The sequence below is a fragment of the Moschus berezovskii genome, chromosome 17 (assembly GCF_049115385.1).
Source record: "Moschus berezovskii isolate FMDL1 chromosome 17, NW_MosBer_1.0, whole genome shotgun sequence".
Taxonomy (NCBI): Eukaryota; Metazoa; Chordata; class Mammalia; order Artiodactyla; family Moschidae; genus Moschus; species Moschus berezovskii.
The window spans coordinates 45,186,908-45,208,363 of record NC_142476.1 but is presented as its reverse complement, the minus strand read 5'-3'; the positions used below and the strand labels follow the sequence as shown (position 1 = coordinate 45,208,363).

General features: G+C 61.9%; 3 protein-coding genes and 1 long non-coding RNA gene across 14 annotated transcripts in view; 2 read left to right on the top strand and 2 right to left on the bottom strand.

Moving 5' to 3' along the window:
• Window positions 1–5,611, top strand: part of PLEKHG5 (pleckstrin homology and RhoGEF domain containing G5) — a 31,564-nt gene extending 25,953 nt beyond the window's left edge. For 2 of the 5 annotated variants that reach the window (XM_055419444.2, XM_055419447.2), the window contains 10 exons: window positions 313–462; window positions 797–907; window positions 1,065–1,214; window positions 1,303–1,440; window positions 1,606–1,725; window positions 2,703–2,835; window positions 2,967–3,082; window positions 3,174–3,355; window positions 3,790–4,560; window positions 4,797–5,611. In XM_055419444.2, the coding sequence (XP_055275419.2) occupies window positions 313–462; window positions 797–907; window positions 1,065–1,214; window positions 1,303–1,440; window positions 1,606–1,725; window positions 2,703–2,835; window positions 2,967–3,082; window positions 3,174–3,355; window positions 3,790–4,560; window positions 4,797–4,806 (1,881 nt within the window). In that variant the 3' untranslated portion in view covers window positions 4,807–5,611. Of the gene's footprint in view, window positions 1–312; window positions 463–796; window positions 908–1,064; window positions 1,215–1,302; window positions 1,441–1,605; window positions 1,726–2,702; window positions 2,836–2,966; window positions 3,083–3,173; window positions 3,356–3,789; window positions 4,565–4,796 lie in introns of those variants that run through there. The other 3 variants (XM_055419441.2, XM_055419446.2, XM_055419442.2) reach the window with 3 other exon arrangements.
• Window positions 375–6,424, bottom strand: LOC148775144 (uncharacterized). The gene is made up of 5 exons (XR_016039617.1): window positions 6,331–6,424; window positions 2,733–2,869; window positions 1,139–1,475; window positions 624–828; window positions 375–452 (listed from the first exon to the last, which is right to left on the bottom strand). It is a non-coding gene; the product is annotated as an uncharacterized LOC148775144 (long non-coding RNA).
• TNFRSF25 (TNF receptor superfamily member 25) lies at window positions 5,933–10,303 on the top strand. 5 transcript variants are annotated; one of them, XM_055419456.2, is made up of 10 exons: window positions 5,933–6,048; window positions 6,605–6,722; window positions 6,911–7,045; window positions 7,459–7,626; window positions 7,716–7,794; window positions 8,393–8,448; window positions 8,535–8,654; window positions 8,854–8,891; window positions 9,344–9,524; window positions 9,708–10,303. In XM_055419456.2, exons 1-10 carry the CDS (start codon window positions 6,007–6,009, stop codon window positions 10,028–10,030), a joined length of 1,260 nt encoding a protein of 419 aa, XP_055275431.1. In that variant the 5' UTR covers window positions 5,933–6,006; the 3' UTR covers window positions 10,031–10,303. The 5 variants fall into 5 exon arrangements, with proteins under 5 accessions (XP_055275431.1, XP_055275428.1, XP_055275427.1 ...); XM_055419453.2 differs by lacking the exon at window positions 5,933–6,048 and having other exon boundaries at window positions 6,171–6,722; window positions 8,857–8,891; XM_055419452.2 differs by lacking the exon at window positions 5,933–6,048 and having other exon boundaries at window positions 6,171–6,722.
• Window positions 10,304–10,924: 621 nt separating this feature from the next.
• The window catches only part of ESPN (espin), a 33,910-nt gene continuing 23,378 nt past the window's right edge, over window positions 10,925–21,456 (bottom strand). Inside the window, exons 8-14 of one of the 3 annotated variants that reach the window (XM_055419450.1) lie at window positions 20,914–21,075; window positions 20,631–20,823; window positions 18,051–18,196; window positions 17,703–17,966; window positions 12,591–12,670; window positions 12,487–12,498; window positions 10,925–11,356 (exon numbers count right to left, since the gene is read on the bottom strand). In XM_055419450.1, coding sequence (XP_055275425.1) covers window positions 11,209–11,356; window positions 12,487–12,498; window positions 12,591–12,670; window positions 17,703–17,966; window positions 18,051–18,196; window positions 20,631–20,823; window positions 20,914–21,075 — 1,005 coding nt within the window. In that variant the 3' untranslated portion in view covers window positions 10,925–11,208. Of the gene's footprint in view, window positions 11,357–12,482; window positions 12,499–12,590; window positions 15,330–17,702; window positions 17,967–18,050; window positions 18,197–20,630; window positions 21,076–21,456 lie in introns of those variants that run through there. The other 2 variants (XM_055419448.1, XM_088845423.1) reach the window with 2 other exon arrangements.

The following is a 21,456-nucleotide window of genomic DNA, read 5'->3' as shown; positions in this document are numbered from 1 at the left end:
CGGGGCAGGGGCGGGGCCGACTGTGGTGAGGGGCGGGGCTGACTGTGGAGTGGGTGAGGGGCGGGACCTGGCGCCTAATTGTGGACGTGGGATGATGCTGAAGAAAGCTCGGGGCGGGGCTAACGGGTAGAGTGAGAGGCGGGGAAGAGAATGGGCAGGGGCGGGGCCCGGCCCCTAACGGTGGGCATGGGATGGTGCTGAAGAAGGCTGGGGTCGGGGCTGACTGTGAGGGCGGGAGCGGGTTGGGTAGGGGCGGGGTCTGGAAGAGGGGCGGGGCCTAGCGCACCTCCGCCACCAACCCCGCCCCCCCAGGTGGAGGCGGAACGCCTGTTCAGCAACATCCCAGAGATCGCGCGGCTGCATCGCGGGCTGTGGGGCAGCGTGATGGCGCCAGTGCTGGAGAAGGCGCGGCGCACGCGGGCGCTGCTGCAGCCCGGGGATTTCCTCAAAGGCTTTAAGATGGTACGGGTCAGGTCGGACACACGCAGGGACACAGAGGCAGGGCTGGGGCGCCAATCCCGTCTGCCCAACACCCCAGCCTCCCCCCAACCGGTGGCCCGAATGACCCCTGGTGGACAAGAGGCGTAGAATTCAGAGTCGGTCGCCGTGGTGTGACACCTCACCTGACCGTCTGCCCTTGCTACACCTGGCCGAGGTCCATCGCTTTCCCTCGTGTGGAAAACGGGGATAATAAGCTTGCCGCCTGGTGGTCGGGGAGAGGCAGTAAGGGAAGAGCGAGCGCGGGGTCCCTTTGGCGCGCGGTAACCGGTGCTGTGCCTGTTCCGCCCCGCGCCAGTTCGGCTCCCTCTTCAAGCCGTACATCCGATACTGCATGGAGGAAGAGGGCTGCATGGAGTACATGCGCGGCCTGCTGCGCGACAATGACCTCTTCCGAGCTTACATCACGGTGAGGGCGGGTGGGGCTCGGCGGGGGCGGGGGCAGCACCAGGGCACTGCACCTTGGGCTCCCCTGGGCGGCAGGTGCCGGGGGGCCTGGCGGTGGCCGTGGGCTGGGGGCCCGGGGCGGGGCCTGCCCTGAGTCCCGCTCCGTCTACCCGCCTCAGTGGGCCGAGAAGCACCAGCAGTGCCAGCGGCTGAAGCTGAGCGACATGCTGGCCAAGCCCCACCAGCGACTCACCAAGTACCCGCTGCTGCTCAAATCGGTGCTAAGAAAGACTGACGAACCGCGCGTCAAGGAGGCCGTTGTCACCATGGTAACTGGGTCGTGGGCCGGGTCTCTCCCTCTGGCTGGCGGCCCCCTCCTGATCCTGTCCTTGAACTGCCCTGGCCCGCCCGCCCTAGATCGGCTCGGTGGAGCGCTTCATCCACCACGTGAACGCGTGCATGCGGCAGCGCCAGGAGCGGCAGCGGCTGGCAGCCGTGGTGAGTCGCATCGACGCCTACGAGGTGGTGGAGGGCAGCAACGACGAGGTGGACAAGGTGGGTGTCTCCGTCTGTGCGGGGGGTTCTTGGCCCTGCTGGGGGCGGGGAAGGGCAACACTGGCAGATGGGAGCTATACTGGGAATCTCATCTGAGGTCTCCCAGCTGAGATGAGGGGTCAGACCTTGACCTCTCTTGCCCCCGCCCCCAACCCCACCCCCCAGCTCCTGAAGGAATTTCTACATCTGGACCTGACAGCTCCCATCCCTGGCGCCTCCCCTGAGGAGACACGTCAGCTGCTGCTGGAAGGGAGCCTGAGGATGAAGGAGGGGAAGGACAGCAAGGTGACTCCAGGAGCCTCCCCACGCTCAGGGCCGTTGCCTCCCCCTTACCTTGTGGGGTTTGAACCACCCCTTCCTCGGGACCTCCTGGGCCCTAGTCAGTGATAGTTGGCTGCCCCGTCCCTTGGGTGGTAATTCAAGAACTAGTGCCTTTATGTGAGGAATGACTGTTTTTTTTTTTTTTTCTTGTTTTAAAATTGTTTGTAATTGAAGGATAATCACTTTACAATATTGTGTTGAGGGATGACTTTGTGCCTGCAGATTACTTTTTACAAATACAGCAGCCGGACCCCGGCCATCAGGTGCCATTCAACCCACGTGTCAGTGCCACAGTGTGTTCCTGTTGGGAGGGAGGGGCCCATTCTGTGAGCAGGCTAGGAATAGCCTGGAATCTTGCTACTGAGCTATGAATTTGTCAAGCACTGAGTAACCCAGAGTCTGCAAATCATGATTTTTTTTTAAAATTTATATTTGGCTGTGCTGGGTCTGTGTTGCTGCGTGAGAGCTTTCTCTAATTGCAGCGAGCCAGGACTACTCTCTAGTTTTGGTGCACGGGCTTCTCTTTGCGGTGGCTTCTCTTAGTTGCAGAGCACGGGCCCTAGTTGAACAAGCTTAGTTGCTCTGTGGCATGTGGGATCTTCCCCGACCAGGGATTGTACCAGTGTCTTCTGCATTGTGAGATGGAGTCTTAATCAGGGAAGTCCTGCCAATCATGATTTTAAAACCACCTTCCTTTCCCTCTTTAATGTAAACTTTTAACTGGCATAAGTCACAAGTAAGTAGCTGGATGAGAGAAAGTCATCTTGTTCTTCATTTGAATGTTACTGTCAGTTCAGTGGGGGTGGAAGAAGACAGGTACTTGACACCAGTGCTCCAGGGGAGGGTGTTGAAGCAGACAGGCGGAGGGTGCCTGCCTTGGCCCTGACCTCTGGCCTCTCCTGCTCTTCTTGCATTACCCCCCTATCCCCCGCCACCGCCAGATGGACGTGTACTGCTTTCTCTTCACTGACCTGCTCTTGGTGACCAAGGCAGTGAAGAAGGCCGAGAGGACCAAGGTCATCAGGCCACCGCTGCTGGTGGACAAGATCGTGTGCCGGGAGCTTCGGGACCCAGGTGAAGAGGCCGGCTCCCAGCTCCTGGGTGGGACCTACGATGGGGGTGGGGGGGGCGCTGTGATGGGCAGGACCTACAGTGGGCTGGGGTCTTGGTCCCAGCTAGCACTGATGCGAGCCCTTCCTAACCAGGATCCTTCCTCCTCATCCACCTGAACGAGTTCCACAGTGCTGTGGGGGCCTACACGTTCCAGGCCAGTGGCCAGGCTTTGTGCCGTGGCTGGGTGGATGCCATCTACAATGCCCAGGTGAGAGCAGAGTGGTGGGCAGCCTGGCAGAGCAGTCTGGTGGAGGCTGCTGCTCACCGGCTGTGGGGCCCCTCTGCACCCCCATCTCCAGAACCAGCTGCAGCAGCTGCGTGTGCAGGAGCACCCAGGCAACCAGCTGCACCTGCAGAGCCTGGAAGAGGAGGAGGATGAGCAGGAAGAGGAGGAGGAGGAAGGTGGGGAGAGTAGCACTTCAGCTGCCAGCTCCCCTACCATTCTGCGCAAAAGCAGCCACAGCCTTGACTCCCAGCGCTGGTACGTTTGCCCAGGACCGCCCAGCAAGCTGGAGCAGAGCAGGTGCTCTGCCCCAGGACTCCTGACCCCAAGGTGACTGACACTGAGCAGGACCCCTTTCCCTGTGCATGGCTTTATGATATGAACCCAGTGGGCATGGGGAGGGGAGCTCTGCCTCCCACCAGCGGGGATGGCAAATGGATTTCAACTTGACTGCCCTCTCTGATCTACTAGTGGTAGCTGCCCAGAGCTGAGCTGAAGATTCTTAGACTATTCTTATACAGCAGATGCTGTGGTCACGACAGACACCATTCCTGATGCCTGTGTTTCGGGCTCACGTGCTGCCTGCTTGCAGTCTTTGAGCCTCAGACTCAGGAGGGCAGAGGCTCTCAACTTCTATGTCCAGCCGTCTAGGCTTCCTTTAGCTGGGCTGACTCCCCTCTCGGCCCCCACAGCGCCTCGGATGGCTCTACAGAAACCCTGGCCATGGTGGCGGTGGAGCATGGGGAGTTGCTGTCCTCTCCTGAATTCAGGGGCGACCCCTTCAGCTCCCAGTCAGACGAGACCTCTCTCAGCACCACCGCCTCATCTGTCACTCCCACCAGCGAGCTGCTGCCCCTGGGCCCTGTGGATGGCCGCTCCTGCTCCATGGACTCCGCCTACGGCACCCTTTCCCCCACATCCCTACAAGACTTTATGGCCCCAGCCCCCATGGCGGAGTCAGCACCCCGGCCCCCAGAGTTACCACCAGCCCCGTCACCCCTACCCTCGCCCCGCCTCCGCCGCCGCACTCCTGTCCAGCTGCTGCCCTGCCTGCCCCACCTGCTCAAGTCCAAATCTGAGGCTAGCCTCCTCCAGCTGCTGTCAGGGGCCACCACCCGCAGAGCGCCCCCAGCCCCGAGCCGCAGCCTGTCAGAAGTCTGCTTGGCTGCTACCTTCCCTGACACAAGGACTCAGGGCTCCTGTCAGGAAGCTGGGCCCAGCTGGTATTGCCAGGGGGCACTTGGCCCTGGCCCCCGGCTGGCAGAGCTAGAGGGTGGAGCCCACTGCCCAGGTGGGGAGCCTGAAGGGCCCACCAGGAGGAGCAGAGAGCTGTCCTCAGGGGCCTTGACCAGGGTCCAGCCTGAGCCTCCCCCAGGGATCTCAGCCCAGCACAGGAAGCTGACGCTGGCCCAGCTCTACCGAATCAGGACTACCCTGCTGCTTAACTCCACCCTCACTGCCTCGTGAGTGGCCTGGCCTGGGGTGGAGGACAGGTGGCCCAGTGTGCTGGGGGCACTGTCATGGCTGGGAACAGAAGGCACTTGGGCACAGGGATGGGAGAGGGAGCCTGGGATCTGCCCCAGCATCTGGCGAGGATGTGCACGGTGGGCAGCGGTGAAGAAGCCTGAGAGGGTGGCCAGAGTCCCTCCAAATACCGTCAGCCAAGGAAGGACTATCTCTTCCCTCCTGTCCACTGCAGGGAGGTCTGAGCAGAGGGAGGCCCCCAAGGGTGCCACTGACCAAGGGACAGCAGACAGCATGCCTCCAGGGGCGTGCCGGCCCCTCTCCAGCTGCTGCCTTAATGTGCGCACGAGCCGGAGTGCCCAGCCGGACACCGCCACTGCCCCCGGGGGCCCAGTTTGCACTTTGCCAGACCGGATGGAAGTGGAGAAGGGCTCAGCAGAGGCCCAGGCTGCCGGACTCCCTGACAGTCACCACTGTCACTAACCTGCCTGTTTCCCCACCCTCCCACCCCCAGCCTAGGCAGGGTCCTTTGCCCAATGCTCTCTGAATTCAGGACCTCCAGTACTCTGGGCTGGACTCCAGGGCTGGGGTCCCTGGCAGACCTTCCCTCCTCCACCATCTGGCGCCAAATGGGACGACGGTTCCCCTGCCTTTAGCCCCGTCCCGCTCTTCCCAGTCCTTGGGATGGGCTCTGTGTAAAGTTGCATATTTATTGAGCTTTTGATTCTTTTATAAAGACTTGTATATACTTCACTGGAAAGAGTCCTTTGCTTTTGGAATGGTCCCTTGCTGGACTCAGGTACACTCAGTGCTCCCCTGGGCTCCTGTCCCCTCCGTCTGGTGGGCCATCGCTGGGCGAGACTGGGAGCACAAGGGACTTCGTGGGGCAGAAATCGCCTGACCAGTACTCCCAAGGTCAGCCCTGTCCCCTGCCACAGCCATGAAGTCCACCACTAGGGCCCCCCACCAGGTGCCCTCCCCACGTGGGGCCCTGGAGGGCCCTACCCCAAGCCACCCCTCTGAGCTGGCGCCAGGGTGAGCCATGGGCTCAGACTACTGAGAGGGCCCCCTTGGACTGCCTTCCAGGGCAGGGTCATGCCCTGTGTGGGGAGGGTGGGTGTCCCACCTGGGTTCTTCTGGCCCAAGCCCTCATGGCTGAGGGTGCCTCTGTGACCCGGAGAGGAGAGATTGCCTCTCTAGGAAGAGGTAGTTTCTGGGTTGAGCTAGAACCCAGGCGTGGGACCCGGCCCTTACCCACCAGCTGCCTCAGGTGAGCTCAGGTGAGGGCTGGGGGCTCCCTTCCCGGCAGCCCCGCCCTGGCCCCCACCCCCGAGGCGGGCTTTTCAGGCGGGGCGGGCCTGAGGGCGCCGGGCTGGGCCCCACCCTCGGCGGGCGGAGCGGGGGAAGCCCGCTCAGGTCGAGGGCCCAGCGTGGCGCCCAGGGCCATGGAGCCGCGGCCGCGGCCCGGGATCTGTGCGGCGGCGGCGGTAAGTAGGGTCGCAGGGGCATGACCTCGAGCCTTGCCGGGGCCTGGGTCCCTGAGCCGGAAGAAGGGGACGCGGGGGGAGGGGAGCGCGGGGCGGCAGAGGAAGGGGACAGAGAATGGGAGGGTAGGGGAATGCATGTCTTCCCTGGGGACTGGGTCCCTCTTCCCACCGAGTTAGAGGTTCAGCGGGGGCGGGGCCCTTCCGCCCAGAGGAAGCACCATGTCAGGGGCCAGAGGGGTCTGGGGGACCCCGGCAGAGAAAAATCAGGGTCCCCCACCTTACCGCAAGCACGGGTCTGGGTGGGGCTGCCTGGTTCCTGCCCGGTGGAGGGCAACATGCGGGTCTGGCAGGAAACCTGTCATCTGCTCCTCCCAAGCCCCGTCTGTACCCAGGGGAAGGAAGTCAGTCTCACCCCCCCAACCATGGGCACCTCCTCTGCTCAAGAACCTGAGAAATGGGCTGCTCTGAGGGCAAGCGCTGGGGTGGGAAAGACTGGGCAGAGAGAGGCCCCCGCCTGGGAAGCCAGGCTGGGAGCCAGCAGCCCCTATCCCCCCAGACCCTCCTCTTCCTGCTGCTGCTGGGTGCCTGGGCCAGCACCCCCAGCCCCCGGTGTGACTGCCGCCATGGCTTCTCAAAGCGGAGTGGTCTGGGCTGCTGCAAGGGCTGTCCAGCAGGTGAGGGGCTGAAGGGGTGGGAGGGACATGGGAGGAAGTGAGGGCTGACCACAGACAGGTGAGGGTTAGGTGGGGCTGGGGAGTGGAGGTAGGCAGGCTAGGGATGAGGGGAGCCTGAAATGGAGCCAGAGATGGGGGGAGGGGAAGGTGGAAGCCCCCTCTGACTGACCCCACACTGGGTTCCACAGGGCACTACTTGAAGGCCCCCTGCACAAAGCCTTGTGGCACGGCCACCTGCCTCCCCTGTCCGCAGGGCACCTTTCTGGCCCGGGAAAACCACTACGAGACCCGCTGCGCCCGCTGCCAGGCCTGCGATGAGCTGGGTGAGGGGCTGCCTAGTGCTGGGGGTGGGGGGCGCTTGAGGACACGTCTGGCCAGGGTCTTTCTGAAGAAAGCGGCTTGCTCAAGCCCAGCCTTTGGGTAGGAGGCCCCTGTGCCCACCCCATGTCACCGCACTGCACCCCACCCCACCCCATACCGCACGCCACGCCGTGCTGGGGCCTCCACCCTGGTCCTGCCTCAGGATGTCTGCGCCCTCTCTTCCTGGTGACCTTCCTGTCCCTGTGCCCCAGCCTCTGGTCTGTGATGACCCCCACACTTCTCTCACTTTGGGGGCAGCCCTGTCTCTGGTCTCTGCATCTCCACTCTCCAGGGGACCTGTTCCACCTCTCTGTGGGGGTATCTGGCTCTGACAGCCTCTGCTCTCCCTGGTCTCCCCAAACCCCGTTCCCACCAGCCCCTCAGATGGCCCTGAGGAACTGCTCAGCAGTGGCAGACACCCACTGTGGCTGCAGGCCAGGCTGGTTCATGGACTGCATGGTCAGCCAGTGCCGGCATGGTTCCCCCTTTCGCTGCCGCCCATGCACAGACTGCGGGGCCCTGCACCGACACACGCAGACACCTTGTGAGTACCCTCATTCTGGGCTCCCACACCCCACCCCATCCCCGCCTCCTCCTCTCCCACCCTGACCCACACCATCTCTTGGACCATAGGTTCTAGCAGAGACACCCACTGTGGGACCTGCCTGCCTGGCTTCTATGAATATGGCAAGAGCTGCGTGTCCTGTCCCACGTAACTTTCTGGCTGCCCAGGGCTGAGGGAAGGGAGGCTGGGAGCAGAGTGGGGGTCGAGGGGCAGGGAAGAGGGAACTCAGTTCTATGGTAGATGGGCCCCCCTTCAGACAAACTTTGAATGGTAAAGAGAAATCAGAATTCACCTTCCGTCACCTTATCAGCAAGCGGCATGTCTCTACTTTATGTCATACTTTCCTCTAGTAATTCTTGCGGCCCTATGTTAAGGATAGGATGTGTAACTTAGAGAGTCATGTTAATGTAGTTTCAAAACCTGGGCTGAGGCTCAAGATCTCCCCCTGGTTCCTTGAGGCGTCTTGAGCAAGTTACTTCATCTCTTCAACCTGTCTGGAACAACAGGCAAGTCCCAGAGTTGACATTTTAGTGCCCCTCTGTCTAGTCTAGAAGATGCTCAGTAAGCGGTATTTGTTGCTGTTGTATGAACACTGGTGACATTTCAGAAGTACTTTGGGAACATTCTTGGGTAGAGTGAGACTCTCAGGAGGGTAGGGCCTCCAGGGTAGAGAAAATGTTGGGTGGTCCTGAGCAGTCCTTCCTGGTGTGTACCTCACCCTCCCCATTTCCCCCTCCCCTTGCAGGAGCACCCTTGGGAGCTGTCCTGAGCCCTGTGTGGCTGTCTGTGGCTGGAGGCAGAGTATGTGGTGAACTGGAAATGCCAGTGGGAGAGCTGGGATGGGCCACGGGGAGGTCAGGGGATGGCTACCACCCACCACCCACCAGCTGCTCTTTCAGTGTTCTGGGTGCAGATGCTCGTGGCAGGCCTGGTGGTCCCACTCCTGCTTGGTGCCACCCTGACCTACACATACCGCCGCTGCCATCCTTGCAAGGCCATGGATCCCGGTAAGTGCACGTACTAACACACACATTCTGAGAGGCCTGGGGTCAGGATGGGTAGCCCACAGCCCATTGGGCCTGGCTGTGGTGGGTAAACTGGGCAGAGTGATGGGAGTGAGGTACAGAGAAACCCAAGAGGAGCTGGGCTAGCACCCAGGTTCAAGTGCCTTGCCTGATTGCTCATTAGACTCTCTGTGTCTCTCAGCAGATGACACTGGTGTGGAGGTCCTGACCCCCCTACAGGTGAGATTCTCAGTAGCTAGTGTTCTGGGAGGGGCGTCAGAGTCTCCTGGAGCTGAGAGGTTGGGCCTTATTATAACTTGGATCCCAGGCACTGAAGAGACCTAACAAACACATGTGCCAAGTTATCAGTGAATGAGAGCATCTCTGAGTAGCTCTGAGCCTACAGAGTCCAGACAGGTAAACAGGAGTGCTCAGCTCAGTAGGATGAACAGGAGGCCCATGCCAGGGTTGGCGGAATAAGGAGAGGGCAGCAGGGGCAGGGCATTCCAGGCAGAGGACAGGGCTCCTCTCCTGGGTCACAGTGAGAGGGAACAGCTGCTCAGGGAAGGTAGAATGGGAGATGTATCTACTGACTGAGCCAGGGCTGCCCACTCTTGCTCAGAGACCCCGGCACAGCCAGGGGCCATGCTAAGCAAGCAAGGCTGACCCCAGGGGTCTCTCTTGGCTTCCAGACCACCCATCTCTCACCCCCGGCCAGCGACCCCACCCTTCTGGTGCCACCCAGCAGCAGTGAGAAGGTGTGCCCTGTCCAGTTGGTGGGCCACAGCTGGACCGCTGGCTCTCCCCAGACCCAGGAGGCGCCCTGCCCGGAGGCCACATGGTCCTGGGACCAGCTGCCCAGCAGAGCTCCTGGTAAGGGATTTCAGTGGCCCGAGAGCTTGACCCCTTCTCCCGAATCTGAGGTGATAAGCCGTGGTTTCCTGTGGACACTTGCCCACATCCCCTAATAGGCCAGATGGACCTTCCTGCCCTACTTGGCCCCTGTCCCTTGTCCCTGCCAGCACCTTCCATTGGCTTTCTCTGGCCTGCCCACAGGCCCGCCGCCCCCACCCTCGCCAGCGCCCCCTGCAGGCTCGGCGGCCGCCACGCTCCAGCCTGGCCCGCAGCTCTACGACGTGATGGACGCCGTGCCCGCGCGGCGTTGGAAGGAGTTCGTGCGCACGCTCGGGCTGCGCGAGGCGGAGATCGAGGCAGTGGAGGTGGAGGTCGGCCGCTTCCGCGACCAGCAGTACGAGATGCTCAAGCGCTGGCGCCAGCAGCAGCACGCGGGCTTGGGCGCCGTCTACGCTGCCCTGGAGCGCATGGGGCTGGACGGCTGCGCAGAGGACCTGCGGAGCCGCCTACAGCGCGGCCCGTGATGCCGGGGCCCACCCGCCACTTCGGGGCTCTTGGTGGCCCTTGCAGAAGCCCTAAGTACGGTTACTTATGCGTGTAGACATTTAATGTCACTTATTAAGCCCCTGGCACGGCTCTGCGTAGCAGCGCCAGCCAGCCTCACCCTTGAGCGCCCCCAGGGGTCCAGTTAAGGCGAGGCAGCACCAACGAGGATCAGGTGGGCGTCGAGGCTGCTCAGCTGTTTCTCGGCTTGTGTTTGGTTGAAGCCTCGGTATTAAATCTATGAAGAAAAGCTACAGCTTGGTGTTTCCGCGGGGCTGGGGGTGTTAAATGGCCCAGACTTGGTTTCCGAAGGGCCAGAAGTCTTGCCACTCACGGCGAAGGCCAGTGTGACCCTCATCCCAAGCCTGCCCCTCCCTCTCAGCCGTGGCCCAGTTACCCCGAGGAGAGGAAGTCGCGGTGTCGGCGAGTGAGAGTGAGCATGGGCCCCGGGCGGCTGAGAGAGCTTTAATGGGGGTGCGAGATGGCGGGGATCGGGGAGGCAGCAGTTGGGAGACACAGCTTTAGGGTCCCTCGTCCTCCGTTCACTCCACCAGGGCAGTGAAACGGTCCGGGGAGGTGCGGGGCCTGGCTGGGGACGGCGCGCAGACTTGAGGGTGTGGGGCGCCCGGAGCGGCAACTCCGTTCCTACGACGGGCAGTTTGCAGTTTTCATCGTTTCTGGTAAACATGACTGAGAGGAAACCCTCGGCGGGGATGGGAAATGCGGCCGGGGCTGGGCCGGGCGCCGATCTGGGTCAGGGAGGGAGGAAAACCCCTTCCCCGAGCGCGGGGCCTGCCTCCGCCCAGGATGCACCAGCGACGTGGGTTCCGGGGTGCGGGGGAGGGGGCAGCAGCCGGGCGCGCGCCCCGCAGGAAAACAAAGTCATCACCCACGGAGCTCGGGAAGAGCTCTGCACACTTTGACATTCAACGAACATGCAAATATATGTAAGTAGGCATGCAAATAAGCAGCATCTTTTTTGCGTCAATAGCTTGGGCACTTTTTCTGAGCGGCGGCGGTGCCTCGCTCCAGCGTCGCCCGGAACTGGGGATGCGGAGGCGGGGTCGGGGTCAAGGAAGGGTTTCAGCGAGGGAGGGGAGGGCGGCGTGGCTCCGGCCCGGGCGGGTCTGGGGGCACCCCCGAGCTCCTGAGGCTGCGTCTAGTACTTAGCGATGTCCCCCTTCTTCAAAATGATCTGTCGCTGCCAGGGCGCCAGCTTGCTCTCGTCGTAGCCCAGCGTCCGCAGCTTCTCTGACTGCTCTTTCTCCCGCTGCATCTCTTCTTGCTTCTGTCTCTCCTCCTCTTTCCTAGGCATGGGGTGGGGGCAGAACCCCGAGCAAGGGTGAGAGGGTGGGCCAGGCCCCACGCGGGGTCAGCGGTGGCAAGGAGTGGGTTACTAAGGGCAGGGGCACTCGTTTCATGGGCTGTAGGGGCAGAAGGGGATTGGGGACAGTGGTTGGGTTAGGAGGCATGTGGGTGGGATTGCTGGGGACAGAGGGGCTTGACTAGGGGCAGACTGGGGTCACGGAGGAGGGGTGTGGAACACATAGGAGTTGGGTGAGTGAGAGACTGTGGCTGGGTTATTGCTGACCGAGTGTTACTGGAAGCAAGTGCTGAGACACAGTGTGGCAGAGGATGAGGAGGGGGTGGTGTGGGGGAAGGGCATGCAATCATTGGGGCTAGGACCTGAGTTCCTGGGACTGGGGTAGGGCTGCTGGGCAGCAGAAGGACCACATTTTTGGGAGACAGGTGCTGGGTAACTGGGGACAGGTTATTAGAACATGGCTATATCTGCGCTGGTGATGAGGCTAAGCATCATCAGCATTTTTGTTCCCGTTAAGACTAAGCCCGTTGGGCTGTTGAGCATTTGAAATGTTGGGACTGAGATGCACTGTAGGCTCAAAATGTTCATTGCATCTCGCAGACTTAGTTTAAAAAAGATTCTAAGACATCTCAATTTTTATAATTACTATCACTGGGTTACATAAAATATACTATTAAGTTCACTCATATCTTTATTTTTTTCATTGTGGCTGTTAGAAAATTTGTGGCTCAAATGATACCTCTATCAGACAGCACTTGGCTAGATTACTAGGGGTAATCTAAAGAATTGAGGGACATACATTTTGTTAAAAAATTGAGGGACAGATGCTCTAGGTTATTGATACCGAGGCTGGGTTAACTGCAGGGCAGAGAGGCTAGGTTAATGGGAGAGGGCTGGGTAATTGGGGGTACAGGTTATTACAGCATAAGAGCTAGACTTTGGGGGGCAGTGGATAAGTTACTAATGTTTGGTGGCATTATTGGGAGCAAAGATGCTGTGCAAACAGGGCTGAGTGACAAGGGGAAATGCTCACGATGGGCCTAGATGAAGAGGCCAAAGGACTGGGGCTGGGTAGGGGGAAGGGACACAGGTTGGGCCCAGCCCCACACTCACCGCTTCTGCTCCCTGGAAGAAAAAAGAGATAGCACTGGTTGGTGCCACCACCTCAGGGACACAATCAAAACACCTTGCTGAGCCCCGCGTCTTCCCGAGCTCACCTCTCATCTTCTAGCTTCTTCCGCAGGATGTCCCGCCTCCAGGCAGGCATGCTGGCCAGCCAGGCCTCCTCCTGCTCCTCCTGCAACACAGCACAGCATGGGCTGGAAGATGGGGGCCAGCACCCCCACCCAGGGGACCTCTTTGATTCAGGGACAACAGGTTGCAGGAAGAGACCCTTCTGTAGGGAAAATGGATGAAGACTCAGGCCCCTGTGTCCTAGAGGGGGCGCCAGAGAGTCAAGAGCTGAGTGCAGAAGTAGAAGACCAGCAGAGAAGGAGATTCCCCGCAGGGTTGGGTGGAGAGATGGCTCCAGGCCCATGACCCAGAATCTCTGGGCAGACTCATACTTGGGCCCCCATAGTTCCTGCCAGCTCAGAGAGGCTCAGATTGGTCCCTGGTGCCACTGAGAAGGAACTTCTGGCCCATGCCTATCCTATTCTGAAAGGGGGGGAGACACCAGCTCAACAATTGTGCAGCTGCAGTGACACCGTGCGGGTAGGATCCAACACAGGCAGCTTACAGCAAAGAGTTTTATTACTTGCATGTTACAAAGGAGAAAGAGTCTGGACACGTCAAATGAACACTGCACATGTGGCTCCCCTGACCTCAGCCAAAGAGGTTACTCTGAACTCCAGTGAAAAATGAAAGCCACAGGGCCCCAAGGGGGACCCACAGTCCCCACTCACAGGGGCTGCTGTTTCCACCTGGCTCCACACGGAGCCAGGCATTGCTGCAGAGCCAGAGGAGGACACCTGGTTGACCTTGTATTCTGCCCTGCTGATTCCTGCCAACACCCCACAATCGGCCACTAAAGGCTGAGACAGCCTGGTCCTGGACACTCTGGCTTTTCCAAGGCCACTCGTCCTGTCCTGGTTTCTTCCTGCAGCTTCTGACCTCCGGAGGGGATCAGACAGGCATCCAGGCCCAGGTTAAGACACTTGAGGGTAAATTCCGGATCCTCTAGCTCAGATATCAAAGAGCTCTGCCTCCTTCTCCTTCCAGAAGGAGAAGCTCCGGTCGATGTACCGGCAGATGTCCTCATTGCTGAACTCGCCCATCTCAGACACCAGCTCCAGAGGGTCTTCGGAACTAGGAGGGACCAACGTCGGGGGAGGTGCGGGCGGGGGTGAAGACGGGGGCAGCCGCGCAGGGGCCGGCGCCTCGGGCTGTCCCTCTGGCCAGTTTCCTGCCTGAGCTGTACTGGCCTCTTCCATCAGTTCCCTCTCATCCTTATCTGTCCCTTCCTTTTGCTCCTTCTCTGCCTCTTCTCCCCGGGCCGGTTCAGCCTCCGGGCTGTCTTCGAAGAACTGGCGTCTGAGGTCCTCGAAGCCGTCGCTCCAGCTGCGCCGGCCGGCCTCCACCTCCTCGATCACCACGCGGTGGAAGAGACGGATGAGCTCCCACGGGTGGCTGCCCAGCCGGTCGAACATCTCGTAGCACAGCAGGTGGCGGAACTTGCGCTCCTCGCGGCTCAGGCCCATTTCGAGCAACTGGAAGTAGCCGAGCATGAAGAGGTCCAGCGTGAGGCTGTTGTAGCGCCGGGGCGCGCCGCCGTCGAGGGGCGGCAGGAACTGCTCGGGCCAGTACAAGCCGTGCGCCAGGGTCCGGCCGCGGAGCTGGCGCGCCGGCACCTGCCGCAGCAGGCTCCGCCAGTGGCCCAGCAGCTTGCCCACCACCTGCCGCTGCTTCAGCAGGCGCAGCAGCCGCTCGTCCGGGCCATTGCCCGCCGGCGGCTGGGAAGCAGCAGCGGCCTCGGGGCCGGGGTCGGCGCCGGCGCCCACAGCCACCACGCGGGGCAGGAGTCTGCGCAGGCGCACCTGGGCGTGGTGGCCGGGGCCGCGAAAGGTCCACTTGCGCCAGTGCTCCAGGAAGAGGTAGACGATGCGCTCCTTGCGCATGTCAATGTAGTCCTGGACGCCGCGCAGCTCGGTGGAGGACGGCGGCCTGCGCGCCAGCTGCTCGGGCTCTGGCAGCGCCGCCTGGCGGCCCGGCGCCTCGGGCGCATCCAGGACGCTCATGGACTCGCCCGCGGCCGGCAGGCCGTTGGCGGTGGCGGCGACGGCGGTGCTCGGCTCGCTGGGGCTGGCCGCCACGTAGTCCTCCTCGAGGATGGGCTCGCGGTCCGGAGCGCTGGCAGGCAGCGAGAGCTTCCGGCGCGGGCCGTGCTGGGGCTCCGAGCCCTGGGCGCGTCGCTCGTACGTGGCGCGGAGGTGCCGCACGGAGACGCCGCATTCGAGGATCTCGCGCGCCACGGCCTCGCGGCACCAGCTAAGCGAATGCGAGCGGCCCAGGCAGAGCGGGCCCGGCCGCCAGGGGGCGTCAGTCAGCGGCGGCAGCGGCTGGCCCGTGTCCGCACCCAGGAGCTCGGCGGGGTGGGCCGGCCGTCCGCCCAGCGCGGCCAGCAGCGAAGCCATGCTCTTGAGCAGCACGGAGATCTTGCTGCACCAGGCCGGCAGGCTGGCGGCGTGGCCGTGCATGCGGCGCGGGTCGACGGTGAAGCGCGGCGCCGACAGGGCTGCGGAGATGGGCAGCAACTGCTCCAGCTCCAGCTCCAGCTGCTCCAGGCGCGCCTCCAGCTTCTGCGCCTTGTGCAGCACCTGCAGGTTCTCGATTTGCTGCTCGATGCGAAGGATGTCGGCCTCGGTCATGAGTTCCCCGAAGGGCCCGAGGATGGCGTTGTGCTCGCGGGAGTACCTCCAGCCCTCGCGGGGGTAGCAGCACGAGCTGGCGGCCGTCAGCTAAGGCGGGGAAGACAAGAGAGGGGAGGGGGGCGCGTCTCCCTCTGGCCCGGCTCCCGCGACGGTCGCCGGGGGGCGCCATTTGCATGTCCTGGGTGGTGTAATGGCTCCGCGGGGCTGCGTTTGCAGGGACGGGCCGCGCCTGGCCGGCGGGCGATTACGCTGGGAGGAGGCTTCGGCCCAGGCCGCCGCTCCAGGCGCTGGGCAGTATCCGCTTTGGTCGCTGGCAGAGACACAGAGCCGGGCGTTGGGCGCTGTTGTAGAGGCAGGGCCGGCGGATGGGGTCTCCACACCTGGTTTGGTCGCTCATTACACCACCGAAGGAACATGCAAAAGGCGTTGAAGCTGCGACAGACGGCAGTCCTCTCCCTCCCCATCCAAGGTCTGCGATTTGAGGCCAGGTCCCAGCGAGGCCGCTGCTCACTCCAGACAGATGACCCCCCTAATCAAAGTCCCGTGCAGCCAAGCGCTCCCTGTCTATGCCATCGGTTTAACTGCTAAATGAGAGGCTGCTAAAGAGCCTGTGGCTTCCACTCCTATTCCCACCCACTCTGACTCCTGCTGCTGATGCTGCTAAGTCGCTTCAGTCGTGTCCGACTTTGTGCGACCCCATAGATGGCGGCCTACCAGGCTCCTCTGTCCCTGGGATTCTCCAGGCAAGAACACTGGAGTGGGTTGCCATTTCCTTCTCTGACTCTGACTCCTAGAATAGCACAATTGATAGAGCTAGGCTCTTCAGGCACTTTCTTAGAGTCTCATCTGTAACTCATTCTACACTTTTCCAGCGGGGTGGGGGGAGGGGCTGCCATCACCTCACAGGCGTCCCAATCCATCCTGGCCAGTACAGTCCCACTTAGGAACATGTTCCCCACATACAAATATGACGATGCCACAACTTTGAAAGAAGCATCTATACATAAATCTATGTTTTGGCTGGTTTCTAATATTAAGTTTATTTCCCTGAATTCTATATACCTGCTTCCCTTGCCAGAAGGTGAGTGCTTTAAAGGTAGATACTGTGACATGTATATGTGTGCTCCACTATTTGGCTTTCACGTGACACTCAATAGATATTTATTGAATAGAAGTTTAAAAAAATGATGCCACTTGACCTCTCAATCCCACTCCCAGGCTCCCCACTGCTCTAGGAGAAAGTCCATTTTCTTCAGAGCCAGGCCTCGGTGACCTTACCAGGACTGACATCTCCAGCTCCACCCCTTGGAGCCACCACACCCGGGCTGATTTCCAAACCTCCCTTGTCCTTCCTGCTTGCTCTTTGCTCCACTCTTTTCTCTGTCCCCTTCTTCCTAATCTTCCACGTCTACCTTAGATATCACTTTCTCCTGCTGCTGCTGCTAAGTCACTTCAGTCGTGTCCGACTCTGTGTGACCCCATAGATGGAAGCCCACCAGGCTCCCCCATCCCTGGGATTCTCCAGGCAAGAACACTGGAGTGGGTTGCCATTTCCTTCTCCAATGTGTGAAAGTGAAAAGTGAAAGTGAAGTCGCTCAGTCGTGTCCAACCCTTAGCGACTCCACGGACTGCAGCCTACCAGGCTCCTCCATCCAGGGGATTTTCCAGGTAAGAGTACTTTCTCCTGAGCCCACCCCAAACCCAAATATTAATAGGATGGTGGGTCTCAGGCTGCCCCAGTCCTCTGCACTCCCCATCAGAGCACCTCTTCATTTGACCTGTTTTGTCTCCCTGGGGGCATTTATCATGCTACTAAAGTGCTGTGTTTCGTTATTGGTTGACACCTCCCCACACCCCCACTGCCACCTTGAGATCAGGCCCTGACATATTCAGTGAACCCCCAGTGGATACAACAGTGTGCAGTAAACAAGACAGCGCCCAGGGGATGTTTGTTCAGCAGATGAAGGGCAAACTATCCTGCCGGCCAGTGATGGTGACAGATGAGAAGCCTGAGGCTGGATGAGGCAGTTCAGGAAAGCAGCTCAGGGCAGTCTGATTATGACCATAAGCCTCTTGGCTGCTCCTGCCATCCCTAGGATGAGTCAGCCTCACCTGAGAGCTTGTCGAAAGTGAAGAAGCCCAGCCCCACCCAGAGCACCTGAACCACAATAGTCATGTTAACAACATCACAAGCGATTTGCGGGCACTTTAGAGCCTGATAAACATTGCCTTCTCATCAAGGGGCAGGCAGTTGGGAGGTGGTGGGGGTAGTGCTGGCGGTGGAGACTGGGAACAGACCCAGGAGAGGGGTGGGTGGTGGTCCAACCTTGCTTTTTCCCAAAGGTCACGGGAGCCGTCTGAGGCTGAAAGGGCCCGAGCAGGGTGGGGGAAGGTGCGGGGGAGGGCCGACGGGCCCAGGTGCAGACTCCAGGGCGCTCTAGGAAGCCCTTCCCCACCCACCTTCCGCCTCTGCTCCTCCTCCTCCTGCATCTTCAGCTGCAGCTTGCGCACCATCACTTGGCGCTTCCACTCGGGGATGGGCCGACCCTGCTCGTCGTACGTGGGGATGAGCGCCTCCACGTCCAGCTGCACGCCCGGCGCAGGGGTGGCGGGCGGCGCCGGCGCCACGCTTCCATTGAGTAATGGCTGGGACCCCACGGCCGGCGGGGTAGGGCTCCGGGCGCGTGACGGTGCCGGCGATGCCGGCGGCAGCGGCGATTCCGGCTGCGGGGAGAAGAGGCGGGGCTGAGTTCTGGGCAAACCGGGAGCGAGGGGAACCCGGGCGGGGCCGCCTGTCGCGTCTCCTACCTGGGAGGCCGGCTGCCCACTGCCGGAGAACACCGTGGTCAGTCCCTTGCTCTGCGGCGTGGGCTTCAGACTCTTGCCCGCCTTGATCTCAGCCAGCAGCTCCGAATTGTCGCCCGTCGGGGACATCATGTTGAAAGACTTGGTGCCTGCGCGGAGGCAGGAGAGGAGACGCTGACCCGGTGTGGGGCCCGCACCCCCCACCGCCCCCCACCTACCCTCTGCTGCCGCCTCCCCAAGTCAGGGCGGGCCCCGGCCTTCCCTTGGGCTCAGAGCAGCTCTCCAGGTCCTGCCCCTCCACCCTGGCAGCTCTCGGGACTCCAGAGGCCGGTCCTCCTCGGCTGGCAGCCCGTGCGGCCCCACCATCCTCCCGGCCCTACTCACGGGATGTGGGGCCCCCACCTGGAGGCCCCTGGGAGTTCATGATGGCTCCTGGGCTGGCCCTGGCGACTCTAGTGAATGTCTCCGCCCAGCGTACTGACTGCCCAGCTCCAAAACACTACCTGGGGCCAGCCACCTGACCTTTGTCCCGGGTTCCCTGGCGCAGCCCTACCAGGGTGGAGTCTCCCCTCTGACCCTCTCTGCATCAGCAAAGCCCAGTGACCCTTGGACTGAGTCACCTGGGGCTTCCCTGGCTCTAGACACCGGACCCTGGATCCCACAACTTGGCCGGTCCCCTCCCACCCTACTCCCCACACGCCCACAGACAGATACCCGCGCAGACACTCTGGTTGCAAGCCCGGAGCACAGTTATGGCAAAGCACAGCTCACTTCTGGCGGCCCCAGGAGAGCCGAGTCCTAACTAAGGATATGGGGCGGGGGCACTTAGGAAGAAGGGCCAAGCGGATGACATGCAAATGCGTGGCGCGGAGTTTGCATTTTCCAACGAGGCCGGCGGTGGCGACCCGGGTTTGAAGAGGGTTGTCTTTCGAGCCGGAGGAGGGGTCAGGACTCGGTGAGGGGGAGAAAGGGGGGACCAACAGCTTCTAGGTCCCCGGGGCTGGGGATCCCCGAGCAGAGTAGTGGGAAGGGGAAAAAAGACAAAAGTGCCGATGGGCGTCGGCTGCCGGCTGATTTCTTTAGGCTACACCGTCGGCCGGGCACAGAATGCGCACGCGCAAGTGGGAGTAGTGGCGGTCCAGCAGGCGGCGTCCGGCACCCCTCACCTGCCGGCCCTCGTCCTGCCCTTTCCTCGAGCCCTCAGCCCCTCCAGCCTGACTTTTCCTGAGCCTGCCCTGTGCCCCGCCCCCGCGCCTCAGCCAGGAGCCGCGCACGCAGCTACTCACTCTTCCTGTGTCTCAGGACTCTCACTTCTAGGGACGGAGAGGAGAGAAGCGACAGCGAAGTTAGGGGAGGGAGGGGGCTGGGGTGAGGCCAGGACAGCAGGGAGAGCGGGAGGAGGGGAGGGAGGGAGATGCCCAGAGAGGCCGGGGAGAGGAGGAACTTTGCGGTCCATCTGCCCCTGGCTCAGGCTGCACTGGGGCTCCACAAGGGTGGTCTGCTCAGTTCTCAGCTTTGTTGGTGCCCTGAGAACTGGGCTGGGCTGCCATGGGCCCTGGCCCCCCTCGCCAGGGCCTCAATCTTGGCATGGGTTGGGCTAGGGCACCCAGCCCAGGCTCTGCTGCGAAGGGGTGTCTGGAGAAGACCAGAGTCCATTTTTCTTCTGTTCCTAGCTTCAGCCTTGCTCCACACTGAGAAGGGAAGACACTGACCCCAAAGCTGGAGGTGCAACTGATGGTGAACATGCTACCATGGCTCCAGTCTGCAGGGGCTGTGGCTCCATAGGTACCCAAGGAGCCCAGGCTGGCCCTACCTGGAATCCTACTGCAGCCTCTCATGCCCTAGTCAGGGAGATGAAGCTTTGGATGGTGGTTTGAACCATGATCCTGGCGCTGAGTGTCTGGGTGAGGAAGGCATCTCTGCCATCCACTGAGGCTGGAATGGAAGCATCAGCACCCAGATACCACCTCCGGGCCTGCTTGGGGCCCTGACATGCAGGGGGCCCCATATTTCAGAAAAGAAGCCAGGGAATCCTGGTCATTGGTCTAGCTCTTTAAAAAGTATGATGCTCCGGGGTGTTACCAGGAGGGGGAAGGCAGGGTATGATGGACAGCTGGCCTTGTCCCCCATAGCTAGGCCTGGGATTTATAATGGCTAGCTTGGGAGAACAAGAGAAAGTGGCCAGGAGTGGAAGAGACACTCCGGAGAAATATGGGGCAGGAAGAAGTCTGCCCAGCAACCCTGCCTCCTTGAAGTTAATTCTACTTCTCCGAGCTTCCCTCTAGCACCAGTCTGCCACCGGCGCTGGGAGGCCTTCCCTACTGGGCCAGAGGCAGCAGGCAGGACCAAAGGGGGCAGGGGACTTGCCCCAGATCACACAGCACAGTCCTGCTGTAACAAGACCTAAAGCAACTCCGAGCCTTCCCTTAGGGTCAAGTCCTCATTGGGGTAGGGGCTGCAGAAAGATCAAGCAAGTAAAGAGGAAGCGCCAGGACTGTGGCAGCTGGGGGATGGGGTGGTCTCGGTTTCCCTCCCCGTTCAGGGCCAGCGCCGCCCTCCACCCCTCAACCAGCCCCTACTCACTGCCAGTGGAGGAAGAGGAGCGACGCTGCCCGCAGCCGGGGCCCGAGCCCTCGAAGGGCAGAGGAGGAGCAGGCGGCGGCGAGCTCAGGGCCTCGGGCAGGGGCGGCGGCGGGGGCGGCGGGGGCAGCTCCCTGGAGGCCTTGGGGTCTGCGCCACAGCCGTTGTGCACGTGGTTTCCCGGGAGCAGCGCCGCCTGCGGGGGAGCCGAGGGGCCAGAGAATGAGACGCGGGCGGCCCGGCCGGGACCCAGGCGGCCGGCGGGCGCGGGCTGGAGGGCACGCACCTCCTCGCTGTGCGCCATGCCGGGGCGTGCGACCAGCGGCTCCCCGGGGTGGCGGCCCAGCTGGCGGTAGTAGTCCCCCGTGCTGGGCTGCTTGCTGAAGGCGCGGGGCTTGCGGCCGGAGTCTTGCCTCCGCAGCCCGTTGCGGCCGTCGCGGGAGCTGGGCTGCGGGAAAACAGCGGGCGGAGTGAGCCCTGGGCACTCGTCCCTTAGGCCTCCCGGCGCTTCACCTTCCGGGGGCTCACGGTCCCCGACCCTTCTGTTCTCAGAGCGAGGATTGGGGCGAAGGTACCCGGGGCCTCGGTGAAAGGGCAGGCCCGGTTGGCCGGACAGGGAGGGGTTCTGGGCGCCGGCCAAGGGGCGCGGGAGCCCCTACGGAGGCTAGAAGGGGCGGGCCCGGGGGCGGGGTGACCCAGCCCGAACGCTAGGGGGGCCGAAGCAGGGGTAGCTCCCGGCCTCGGCAGCACCAGGGCCTGAGCCGCACAGCAGCCCCCAGACGGTCCCCCGCGTGCTTCTCTTGCGGGGGTCCCACGCCGAGGAAGCCCA